Genomic DNA, 14024 nt, shown 5'->3' with positions numbered 1-14024 from the left:
ATAGGTAAATTTTAAAAACCATTGCTTCAATACCAGAACACCTCTTATATAAAGACAGCATTTACATACATATATATATATATATATATAAAAGTATTTACAAGACATTTTAAGACAAAATATCATGAACTGAATGCCTACAATACATGAGAGAGATGATATTGTCAAAGCTTTGCTTACTGGAAAGCTTTTTTGGTAACACTCTAATTTTTTGAACTTTGCATTACATTATTTTTGTAGTTAACATTTTATCTCTATACCTTTCCCTTTTCCTTACTTTGCTTAAAACATAGTCAGTAAAGACAAATTAATGGCTTGGAGAAAAAAAACCATCATCGTCAGTACATGGGTACCAATGAATGGCTAAGTTGTGGCACAGGACAACACTGTTTTGTGTTACCAGTCACATTAGCATAAACTAAACCTCATAAAATGTGACTATACAAGAATTCCCTTAAAACTGAGGTTAATAATTATAACAGGCTAGTTTATAAAATGGTAATGTATTTTTTTTAATAAAGCCTGTAAATATGTGCACAGAACATTAAAGTCATAAGGCATTCTCCTTTCAGTTGTAGTAAGGAAATCTGCATGTTATTAAGTTATAACTTACAATAAGCCTCAAAGAAAGATACAATATAAGGAATTTTTAAATGTGGTTAAATCAACGCATTATTTCAAACGCTTTGAAGCATACTCAGAGAATGTTTTAGATTGTATTGTAGAAATGTCCAATGTATAAACACCTAAAATTTTGTCTTTTTCATTCCTTTTTACATATTTTTATGAGAAAAATCTGAAAACGTATATACTGTGTACAAATCCTGCTCTCACAGGTGCCAGTCACAAACCTTTCATGGGTATCAGAAGGAGCAGGATCAGATACAAGTAAGCACAGGTTTTGTGCATCTTAGTGCAGTACCTACCATCCATGTTATTGTCAGCTCTCGATTGCTTCCACCCCCTCCTCCAACATCAGAAGGAGCCACATTAGGTGCTAGAAAAATAGAAGAGATAACAAAACTTACTACAAAGTATGCAGTCAGTAAAATATCACTATTTACATTTCTTTTTACAGTACCCAATGAGCACTCATGGCACACACAATTAAAGTAACAATAGTCTGTACCAGCTGTCAGAACCTGTGGTCTTTACTAGTCTAACATGTAGCTACTGCTGCAGGAAACATTCCAGTTCTAACCATAGCCAGCAATCATTTTTCTTTTTAACTATAGTCTCTACAAATATTTAATTGAGTATTTAGAAACTCAATACTCCTCATAGGTCCTCAGAGAAGCACTGCACATTGTTCTTGTGCTTCCTCAGATGTCAGTATGCCAAGAGCTCAAGCACTCAGGACTTACTTACACATGTATTTACCTTAACAGACTGTGATCAGCTCCATCTACTTCAATGAATTTACTTGCAATGTGTAAGATTAAACCCATGGATATATCTTTGAAGCATCTGGCAACTTAATCCTACTGTAGATTAGCGGCATATGTCTTCTTGATTGGCATGTTCAGAATGGGTAGATGCATTAACTATATGCCCTATCTACATGAACATGTTCTTTGTGTTAAAAATTCTTATATGATCAGGCATTAATGAGTGAATGTCACAAGACAGCAAGGGGATGGTTGCTAAGTGCTCTCACACTATTTAAGTAAGATATTTGCTGAGGCCTTTTCTTAGGGTCAGCTGAGAAGAAACCCAAAGCAGAGATAAATTCATTTTCAGTAAGGATAAAAATATGTAAGAATACATCTGAAATTGAAATCAGCATTCAGTGCATGGCCTGTGCTATTTATTTCTGGCCTTTCAGAAAACAAATTATGTGAGAACAAGACTAAACATACATATCTTGACAATTCCAGAGGAAGCTTGAACTTATTACTTTACCTTTAGTTACTAGTGAAATACACACTACTCACACTATCTATTATAATCATGTAACTTTAGCGCTTAAGTACTCAAAGAAGATACACAGGCTACCAGAGAAGAGAAAAGGACTGTCTAATGTCCTAGAAATCACCCTTTTCAAAATAATTTCTCTCATTATCTCAGCCATTAGACCCAGGTTTCTCTCTCCATTACAAGCAGGTTACTTACACATACAGCTAGACTTAGGCAATTACTCTAATGTATCCAGAAGCTAAAATATACAAAACCAGACTCTGAATCAGTGAATTACAAGAAATCATTGTGAAACGTGTTATTGATGAAGCAAGCAGATTTCATTAAAAAGAAAAATTACAGCACACATTCTTAACATGCTAATAAGTTACTGAAATTACAGTTATCTAAAAGAGTGACTTCAAAACATAAGAAGACTGATAACATTTGAGTTTAATACACATTATTTGCCACCCATACAATACAACAAAGATGCAGCACTGATTAACAAATGTTTAAAATAACTACAGTGTGTGGATATGAGTTGCTTGTGCAATAAAATATTTATCTTCTTCAGATTTACAAGAAAATGCACATGCGGTGCTGGTTCTGTACTACCATGAAAGCCGAGAGTCCAACTCAAATCCTGTTATTGCTGCTTATAACAAATTCCACCTCCTGGCAGAAAATGCACTTGGGCACAGAAGTTCATCTGCAAATTTATACAACTTTATACCCTACTTTGGCATGGCCAGAAGTTCTAGCTGGTGCCTAGAAAGACTGCATTAACATTTTGGTTTGTTTCATCAAAAAAGTCTTGCTGTGAGATGACAATGTTGCTGTGCATGGGGAATCAGACAACAAACTAAACAAATGACCTCTTGCAAAAGCACTGCATCCTGTGCATCCTGTTACAAAACTGGATTTTTGGGGTGAGGTTACAACAAATACCATGAACGCTACGGCACACTGTGAACTGAAGAACACTACCACTATTCGACATGTGAGCGTTATTTTCCCCTCCTTTTCTGTTTCTTTTCTGACATTTCAAAAACGTCTACTGTGCACCAAGCACTCCAGGAAGCATGTGTAGATTTCTCACTTAGATTCGTGGGCCTTCAAATACAGCTGTTAAGTCATAAAGCATTTGACATTAGTAGCCAATTTTATAGGCAATTTCCTTCTACTTGAGTGTTAAAGTTCTGTGGCTTTTCCCTCCCTGTCCATATTAATTTAACAAATTTGTATTTCCTTTCTCCATAAGCAACAAAATTTTTACTGGACCAGATGTGGGTCTTTTTTATTAAATATCTTGAAATTTGCAATGCAAGTACATTTTCTTTTGAAAATACTGTCTAATCAAAGTAATGGCCTAGCATTAGCAGGCTTCATTACAAAAATCAATTTTAACACTTTACTTTGAGATTTTAGTTTCAAATCTCAAGCTATGGAACAACAACTGTAAATATATTTAGGTTGTGCATGGGTGCTAATATGTGTTAAGGAGGATATACTGGTATATAGTCTTTTTGCAGTGATACATCACCTCCTAGAGCAGTGCTATCTCCTTTGTGCAGTCAACCCAAAATGTATTATCTTGAATAACAACATCTAATTCCTAATTTTTGAACATTCATTTTAAAAAGGGTGTGCTTGAGACTAAAGGATATCCTTAAATATGCTCTGAGATTTTAATACTGGGTAATTAGACTGATAAGAGCATATGTTGAGTCAGATAATGTCACATCTTTGATGTGGAGTGAGAAAACACAATTCCAAAACTTCAATCTCAGAAAAATGGCATTATCCAGTATAACACACATCTTGTCATGTATTCTTCAGTTAGAATACAAACCAAACAGCAAACGTGCATTTTCCTTGTTCAATACGCATGTTTTTTCCCAAGTCCTGTATCCTGGTCCCAAGAATGTTCATGCATTCATACATACACAGCCTGACATAGATAGAGTGAGGGGTCTCTGAAAGATACAGTATATTTCTGCTTCAGCAATGGAGGCAAATTTGGTGTTTGTATCATGATGTTTCTTTCCTGTCTGCTTCGGTACTATCACATCTGGACAGTCTGGTACTTGGTGATTAAAATCTACAGTAGTGAGTGGCTGAAAATATATTCTCTGGACTTGCATCTTATAATGTTTTTGTTTTGTTTTGTTTTCAAACGAAAACAGAAATTACAAAATTGATTAATAAAATTGAGAAAATTCTGTTTACGTACGAGCGCCTTCAGTTCTAATTCTCTGCGATGGCATACTAGGCTCTCCCGTCCCCAGAGTGTTTGTTGCTATTATCCGGAACTCATACTCCATCCATGGAATTAAATCAATCACAGTAGCAGATTCCATATTTCCTTCAATATCTGCTGGTTCTAAAAAGAAAATAAGAATTTGCTTTAGAAAACTGCATTTTTACACTAGGATCAGTCAACCATGTGGTTGATTTCAGCAAAACTACCACTATTCTGCAGTCACACAGAGACAACTGAAAGAAACTTGATGTTGTATGTTGGGAATTCTGCATTTTACAAGGAGTACTCATGGCAGTAACTAGGAATTTGGAAACTATGGCACTATATAGTATAAACCCTTAGAGACCTGTATGTTTTAACTGGGTGTGAACCAGCAAACACAGTAGATGTAGTTATGAAATATACTTACTAATTACATATTGTAGTTGGAGAATTTCATTTTACCTACAGAAAAATGCAATGAGAAATCTGGAATGCAAAACCAGTAAAATAAAATTCATGATATAGACAGGGATATAGACATGCAAATGTAGGGTTCGATCAGCTGATAAAAGAGTGATTTATGAAGTGTAGCCCTATTTGGTGTACCTTATTAGAGAGCATGTTATAACTTGCTACCTAGTTCAGATCCAACAAGGGTAAAGACTTCTTTACCATAAGTAACTCATGACTGTCTACAGTTCACTGACAATAGGGGTTGCTCCTATAGCTGTCTGCAGTTATAGAAAGACAGAGGATTTTCATTTATTATGTGGCTGAAGAGTGGTTTGTCAAATTAGTCTTGGATTCAGGGGGAGATGAGAAATGAGAGATTCTGCACTGGGAAGTTGATTTGTAATTAGAGTATAGATGCGATTACTGCAAAAAAACCTCACGCATGGTGGTGTAAGTACTGGATGGTGACACAACGTTCCTCTGCCTAATGATCTTTAAATTTTTCATTCCAAAGTGAAGCCCTGTAGGAGAAAAAAAACCACTTTCCATTTTCTTTCCTCCTGCCCACCAGCCTCCCTCATCCTTACTCAAGTTATTTTTCTGTCCAGTAAGTAGAGCCATTGCAAACCTCCTATGGCATCCAAGCCATGATATAAATTTGTCATTCCTCTTCATGGGCCACATTCAATCTCTTCATTTAATCATAATGTGCCACAAATTCCCAGAATAATTATGAACACTCAACACAATGAGAATCTGATTTCCTTAACTGGGAAGAGCAACATAAATGTAAACAACTTGTTACATAACCCATTCAGACATATTTCCATATTGTGAAGTAGAATACACTTCTTTCATGAAACACACTCGATGTTATGCAACCTGAGATGAATGATTTGGGTTGGGAATAATGATAGTAGCAATAATAACAACAAGAATTCCAAAGTGAAATGCCAAAATATATTTTTTTGTTCCACACATTGAAAATTAGCAGCATTAAATGATAGCCTAAATAATTGATGTAGCCTAATTAAATGATAGCCTGATGAATGATCAATTTGGACTGTTCATCATGTGACTTTAATATTAAAGTGAACACTGAGCCAAGCTGGGAGGAGCCAAGAAATTAAGTAAAAGCTGGCAGTGGTGCCAGTGATGGTTACTACGGTGATTTTACCTATTTTTTGAGGGAGTCACCTATTAATCAGAATTACTCAGTGCAGTGCAAATGAAAAAGCACTGATTTTGAAAACACCAGAATAGTTAATTTAAACTTTTCAACTGCTAGCTTCTTAAAAAAAGTATTTCAACAATCTAGATTCCTACCTGTCCAACTTACCATGTGAATGCGGTTCAACATACTACAGGATAACTCAAAGTCTGACTACATGTCTCAATGGCTATCTCATTAATTCTGTAAAGTGGTAGAACTTCAGAGGTACAGAGAAGTGCAACCTACCATGTGTGTAACACTGCAAATAGGGAATCTTCCTGAGAAGTGAGAGAGATGGGTTCAAGTGTCTGCTCTGAAACAGAGCAAAGATCTGAATCCAACACTTGTATCTCCTACTCACATTTCTAGTTCCAGTAATACACAACACAAAAGGAAGCAAGATCAGAGCTGCCACCCCTGTTTATAATTTATCCTGAGAAAAGTAGAAGCTGGTCTAAAAGGATCCTCCCTCCTTCATATATTGTTACTGAAGCAAATCATCAGTTATTTGAACAGCTCTAATTTCTATAATAATTTTTTATTTTCTTTTTAAAGTTCAAAGAATTCTCTTCTACAGAAGCTATTCAATAAGATATAAGAGATAGGAAGGCACTGGGAACTTTCTAGTTCTATCTTCCAAGGTACTTTAACATGCTATGTACTGGTGCTGGCTGCTGGAGGTAATTATATACAATAGAGCTACATACACTACATATTCTAGGAGAGAAATATGATTTAAGGCAGTAGCCCTACTATTTTTAACTTCTTACTTCAAGAATGTAACAATTTTTCAGGCCAATATGTCAGTCTATTTCTTTGACATCTACCTCTGTAGTTTCAAGGGAGAACTTAAATGAAAGGCAGTAGCTGAAACTACTTTTATTCTTAGTATTTAGAAATGCTGAGTATGTGATGCCCTAATTCCACAGAAGTGCACTTCAGTTTAATTTATTATGGTGGCATAATAATCACATTGATAGGACAATTCTGTATAGCTTGTGGCAATCCTTCATAAAGTATTCAAAGATACTACTAGTTTAAAAATATTTTAATAATTTATCTGTGTACGTTAAACCTTGCAAAAAACTGTACATTAGCATGCCCTGTGTTCAGGTAGGTGCATCCTCAACTCCAATTATGTGGCACAACGATGACATCCAGTGGTTAGAAGGATAATGTTAGCTATGTTTTCTCTAGGGATGCCAGTTTTAATGTAACTGGAACTCAGCCTGTTCCCAAGAAAAAGCAGACCATTTTAACCAACTTTTGGCATAACTAATATAGAAATGAAGACACCTGTTTGTCATCAAAATTAACCTGTAAATAAATCTTTAATGATTCTAGCAGCTGATGTGGAATGTTTCAAGCAACAAGGAAAGAGGCAAAAAACAGGTAAAAGCTCTGTGGTGTTCTTTTCTGTATTTCTTGATATTCAGTTCAGGCCTTCGAAGTGCTAGGAATAAACCTATTGACAACTTACTGACAGGATGGTACCTGCTCCCAAACCCTGTAGCAGACATTAATAGCATCCCTGTTATCTTTTTATTATGATTACTTTCTTATTAGACAAGTTTTCTAACAATCAAACACTTAAAAAACTATTGGCTTTACTACTTCTGACATTACTCTTACCTGTTTTGGCATCTTTCCACTCTTCAGATAGAAAGGTTTTTGACTGGATAGTGTATTTAGAAATTGGGCTATGATTGTCTGTTCCACGACTCCAGGTAAGTGCTACAGCAGTGTCTCTAATTTCTTCTACTCTTATACCCCCAGGAGGGCCTGGAGGACCTGAGAAAAAAAAACAATGGCAGTCAGTTCAATTAACAAATTAAATATTCTGAAAATGAACATTCATTAAATTTCATACTGGTACTTCTAAGGTACAAGGCTTTTGAGTCTCTCTTTCTACTTAAGAACAGGTTGAAAAAAATATATACGTTTTAATACTCTACAGAGTGATTCAGAGGATAAATGCTCTTGCATCTAACAAATACCAAATGAAACTTCCATGACCCTGGCCTAAGTAGTAGTATTGAGAATTTCAGAAATCCATGCCAAAATGTGGAATCCACTACACTCACTGAACTAAAAGCAATCTTGCGAACTACATGGGTGAAATCAAACAACCACTGCACTCCAGAATCACCACACAAAGACCAAGGAACAGAAGCACCAGAGGAAAACATTTTCCACAAAGTAGCCATTCCACATCTGCCCTTTCAGTCTTGATCATCAAGAAGGACCTGTAAAATAATTTCTAGAGAGTATTTCTTTTTCTTCAAAAGACAGATACCTGCAAAGATTAATTTCAAATTTCATGGCTCTAGTGAATATAAAAAGTCATGAACTAAATACCAATGTTGGCCTGATGTCACATTACTAAGCTCCCAGCACCCAGCTAAACCATTATAGGTAGAAGTTGCTTGTCTTAAACTAGCTCACAGTCTCATCTCTGCTTTTCAAGTATCAAACACTATTTCGGCTGAAACTGCCTACTTAAAATAGATATGTTAAAATAACAGCAATTATTCTCAGTCCATACTTAGCTTTAAGTTTGCTTGTTGTACTTCAGATCTGGAGAGATTTGCCTCTGTTCTCAAAACTTGCCTGTTTTTTGCAGGTGTATCACTAAACCTAATAAATGGCATTACATCTCTTCACCAAAGCTCATCTGTTTTATTTCTGAACAATAATAATAGAGAAAAACTGCTGAAGTGCATGCTTGCATTTTTCTTGGTGCATTTTTTAAATGTTAAAGATTCCCTTCTAATTACTACTGCTCCCACTCCTCTGTTTTGTGTGGTTAACACTTTCATTGTTGCTGTGCTGTGACTTGGTCCTCCAAAGAGAGGCTCAAATATGTAGATCAAAACGCATAGGTGATTATTTCCATGGACTAGAAGGCTAAGAAGAGAATGATGCAGGTGCATATATATGTGAGTATAGGAATCTTTATCTGCAAAAGACACCACAATGTTCAGCAAATTGTACTAAACCCTCTCAAACTTACAGTATTTCTGTAACCCAAAGCTTAGTACCTACTAACAAACTGGCCTATGGATATTTTCAGATCATTCTTTTAACATTAACTCTTCTGCTTTTGTTATTATGCTACTGTTTTATATGGTACACAGTTATGTGATATATATCAAGTGCTGTGTAAAAGGAGAGGCATTGCATTAGAACTATTGAGAAGTATTTTCTGATTCCACATTCAGAGACTATAATAAGCCAACATGAGTCAGGTAATTATCCAACAATCTGATTGAACGAGTCCCAGAACATATTTAAAAACCAAACAATAACAGGATATATTTCTCTGCAGTATTTACAGAGAGACCACAGAAAACCAAAACAAAAACAACTCAACAAAAAGAATGGAATGGGATCTCTACATCAGATCTAAACACGAAGTGTGCCAAACTTATCTTCAGCTCTTGAGCTCTTTATTTTCTCTACAAATCTGAGCAAAAGGAATAAAATAAAACTAACTGAATTTTTAAAAAGCAACCCATACTACCATATATTATTGTTCCTTGCATTCAATTAATTTATCCTTATAACTACCAAGTGATTCCATTCCTGACTCCAAAAGTATTGCAATTTCGACTGGTTACTTAAAGCATATATATGCCATTAGCTAAAAAAAAAACCAAAGAGCATGGCCACTCTACATAATCTGTTTGGATATAGCTTATGACTTTGACATTCAAATTTCTGATTGTTTCTTCTAAGATCCAAGAAGAGTTCCCATTTAGTATCCTTGGAAAAATACACTTCAGTTGACTACTGGATTGCTCATAACCAATTTCTATTAAAATTTAAATACTGACATTGAAAACTGATCTACTATTTAGCTGTCCTTGGACCTCCCTTTCAAGGGAAGGACTACATACATCTACATTGTATGCATGTACTACTACATAATACATGCAATGGGAAACTGCCCCTTACCCTTCACTGAGGATGCACAAAGTAGAAGTTGTTGCAAAAAGCTGATTTTTAAAATGAGGGTCTTTAGTCAACTCTTCCCTGGTAATGTGTCTACTTGCTAGCCCAGCTCTTAGGACTTAGGTAGGTATGGCCTGAGAGATGTGTTCTCCTGCAAGACTGTTCATTTCAAAAGCCCTTAAGATGGAAGATACGAAAAGGTTTATCAGTGCCAGGACCTCTTTTTCCTCCTTTTTTAGGAGTTATCTCTTACAGCTTCCCACCTGACTATCAAAGTTTTTGAAAATGGCATGTATCAGGAAACACCAAGGGCCAGCTGTCCCCTCAGGGAAACCGATCCAGGACCCATGAGTATTGCAAGGATTGGCAGTTTCTTCAACAGTGGGGCACAGTCCTGCATGATCTGAATACAGTGAGCAGGGCTGGGTGTTGATATGGCAATGCTAGGTACTGCAAACAATGAATCACATGCATTCAGGTGACAAACTAATGCATACACCCAAGCCGTCCATCCAGGAGACAAGCTACCTACTACATAGGTCTGAAGCCCATCCAGGAAGCATGCCAGAGACAGAGCTGGAAGCAGGCATCTCTGTAACATAGCTCCAGCCAGGGCTGAAAGTCCAGGGCTCATGGGCCTATGGATAGCTGTGTGGATGGGTGTCCTGGTGAGGCTGGTCATGGTCATTAAGGCTGGGTAGGTCACTTGGGGGCCTGAGAGTCTTCCATATACTAATATCACTAGCAAGTCTCCTGGACACAAGAGCAATGTTAATACTCCAAGGTCACACAAATAGTTTTGTGGACAAAGTATCATCATGTGCCTGCATGAACACTGGCTATCCTTTACTACTTCATTGACAAGATGCTCTGTGTTTTCATATTTTGCTGTTGCTTCTTCCTACAAATGCAGTGAAACTATAATGTCAACTTTTGTCATATTTCATCAGATATTTAAGTTTGCCTTGTAAGGCGCTGAGTCTTCCACTGACAAAAATGGTAGTGAGAATTACTCAGCACTAAGCAGAACAGTGTTTATTGTATTAAAATCCAAATGTTGAGCATAAAATGAACGTTAATTTCTTCGAACATAACCTCAGAACGATGATTCTAATTATAATTACCAGGTTGGAGGAAGAATCAGAAGCTTGATAACATCTCATCTCATCTCTTTTTATTTTTGAAATGAACTGCTTACATAATACTAAGGCACATGAACAGGCCCTTCTCTTTTTCTTTGTAGATGCATTCCCAGTTTCACCATTTTCATATTTGCTTTGACATTTCATCCAAAACTGATGACATTTCACTGTCTGTTAAGACCCAGCAAAAATTAAATACAGAAAATCCACAGCATCCTCAGATGGCAGATTCAGAATCAAGGCACAAGCTACACTTATGCCTTGATTCTGCTATACAGCTCTTTAGTATTACCAAAACATGGGGCAAAACACAACAATAGCATGGCTCCAAGTACAAGTTATGTCTGCTTTGAATTGTCAGCATTAGAGTGCATTAGCACTTCAGAACCTGGAGGCACAAAACAGAGTAAAATACCCAAAGGACATGAATTAACTCATGCCATTGAAAACAGAAATCATAACAGATGTGTAGGACATACCCTATGTATAAGCACAGTGTTTTGAGGCCACATTAACACTTAACAAATGTGATTTAGTTAATAGTGGAGTGTTAACCTTAAACCCAAATGTCCTGGTTTCTGTCATTTCAAAACTAGGAATCCTTTTAATGTAGGTCTACCATTTTACACAATAATTTAATCCATAAAGCTTTCTGGGAAAAAAGAAGTGACTTCTTAAAGATATTATACAGTGGATACATTGAAATGATACTTAAAATAATTTTCTAATAATGAAGACCACATTAAACTGTCGAAAAATTACTGTAACATAAGGGAAATATTAATAATAAAAATATTTATTGCTTTTAGGGAAAACGTGTTCTGTTGGACCTCTAAACATCTGGAGTGGACTTTAAAGATTTTGCATGTTCATGCACTCCCCATTTTATTTTTTCATTTTAGGGTGAGAAACAACATATTCTAAACAACCAGAAACACTGCCTGTCCAGGTGAAAACCAGCCACATTTCTGTATTACCTGCAGAACCTTACCTCTTACCACAAGGTCAGCTGAAGCTGAGGAGTTGTCCACAATGGTCTGCGCAGTGCACGTGTACCTCCCTGCATGCCGCAGCTGAACATTTTTAATGAGCAGCTCACCATTGGATTTAATCTGTCACAAAACAAGCACTTAGTGAAGCTGGTAAACATCCCTGTACACCAATGTGATACCTGTCTACACATCCCTCCCAGCTGATAATACAGTGGTCGCTATTTCCAAAAAGCAAGTGGAGAACAGATCACTCTCAAAGATACACCTGATTTATACAACAGCTGTTGAAATTACCCTGTGTTTCCCGAGGAGCTGTGCTCTTTACTGAACATGAGAAAACCCAGACATCTCGGTAAATGTTTTTTTACAAGCCAACATCTCCCTTTTCCTTTGTGAAGCCCATATCTGAACATTAAATTTAGTTAAGAATTTTTTCATAAAGAGCAGCCAGATGAATTTTCTGCACCATTACTTGCCTTTTTATGCATGTTTGTATGATAATGACATGGAGTCCTACTAACAGGGCAGGATACTGTTTGGCTCCTCCTTTACAAGCATTAAACCAGTATGAAAGTTTTTATCTCAGAGAGGCTAAAATCACAGCCTAAATAAACATGCACCAGAGATACTAAAATGCAGCAACTGTGAACAAACAATAATGTTCAACCATGTCGCAGCTCCTTAGAGGAAAGACCATCCCTGCTGGTAACGTACAAGTTGATGACAGCAACTGTAGTCCCCATGTTGGGAGGGTGGGCTGCAGGGGCTCTGGGCCAGCGCTGAGACAGCATAGTCCAGGGTGGCCCCTTGCTTTGGTGGCCTAGGATGGGTGCACACAGACAGCACTGAAGTGAAGCCTCAGGGAGGGCCGATCCCCTGCTGCCGAGCTGCTGTGGAGCTGAAATGCTTCCTTGCAGGGCCCACCACACCTACAGCTCCCATCATGGCACACCCGGTCCTGACCTGCTGAGTGGACAGCTAACCTTGCTGGTGAGGCCCCTGCCCTGAAAGTCATGCTTTCTCCCTGGTTCAGCTCTCCCTGCTTCCTGGCAAATGGCAGCAAGACCTTCAGGGAAGCAATTTACTCTTCAGTTAGGCTCATACACTCATCATCATCACCATCATAGACCCTAATTCTTCCTCAACACTCTTCAATAATGCTGGACTACTAGGAAAATATAGAGCTGTGTTTGCAGACGGTGCACTATCTGCTGCTACCTGTGGTTGTACAGATAAGCAAACTGAATAAAATATTTCTATCCTATGACACTTCTGTGAACCCACAGATTAACTAGGTATGCACCTGTAAAACAAGGAGTAGGGCAGAAAGCATTACATATGCCACAGCTATTCTCAATGAAAACCACATTTTATATTAAGACATTTATAAAAATGTTTAAAAATAATGCACTTGAAATATTTTGCTTATCTAGCCTGGATTTTATTGCAGAAAAATACTTTCATATAAGACAAAATACTACAAAAGATTAACAGATGGATGCATACCCCACTATACCGAAAGGGGCAACATTCAGATTCCCTAATTCACTGCACATTGTTAAGAAATATAATTAAGAAAAACCCAAACAACCCAAACATTGAGAAACCTTCACAGGAACAAAAGGAATTCAGATGCAAAATGGTACGTAAAAAGGAAATTGACAAGCATCTAGGTCTAAGAACTAGTGCTCTGAAAGTTTCTAAGTAACAACAAAGACCTTCAATGCAACCTCAAATGTTATGGGCTGAAATTAATGTCTTTGCATTTAGACATTATAAAGAAATGAAATAAAACTATGTCATACAGTTTATGTACCCTGATTGGAAGGGGGTAGGGGAGGTGGGGAAGTAAGGTTATGTCTTTTCCAAATGTTCTGAAACTAGAATGCCAGTCGAGACTCTCTATTTAGGGGAGATGAAAATAACCAGATAAAACTATCTTCTTCCTTTCCAAACTCCAACAAGGGTTTTGGATGCCAGCTTCAAATTCTGCTGGCATAAAATTTCATCACAAACTGAAATATGTTAACACCAATTTTTACTTTTTTTTTTTTTTTTTGTCCAACATAAGAATCCATATCTTTAAGAAATCCCTGAGGTAAACCAGTGATTGGATAAAAGGAAAA

General features: G+C 36.9%; 1 protein-coding gene across 1 annotated transcript in view; it reads right to left on the bottom strand.

The window, feature by feature from the left end:
* CNTN1 (contactin 1) overlaps positions 1–14024 on the bottom strand; it is a 239509-nt gene that overhangs the window by 32615 nt on the left and 192870 nt on the right. The window contains exons 16-19 of the mRNA XM_061361173.1: positions 11898–12018; positions 7443–7601; positions 4133–4282; positions 927–997 (exon numbers count right to left, since the gene is read on the bottom strand). Coding sequence (XP_061217157.1) covers positions 927–997; positions 4133–4282; positions 7443–7601; positions 11898–12018 — 501 coding nt within the window. The remainder of the gene's footprint in view (positions 1–926; positions 998–4132; positions 4283–7442; positions 7602–11897; positions 12019–14024) is intronic.

This window comes from Neopsephotus bourkii, unplaced genomic scaffold (genome assembly GCF_033783945.1).
Source record: "Neopsephotus bourkii isolate Nb327-2 ecotype Australia unplaced genomic scaffold, CSIRO-AGI_Nbou_v1 NB_1053, whole genome shotgun sequence".
Taxonomy (NCBI): domain Eukaryota; kingdom Metazoa; phylum Chordata; class Aves; order Psittaciformes; family Psittacidae; genus Neopsephotus; species Neopsephotus bourkii.
Note: the sequence above shows the minus strand (reverse complement) of the source record. Positions and strands in the feature narration are given on the sequence as shown.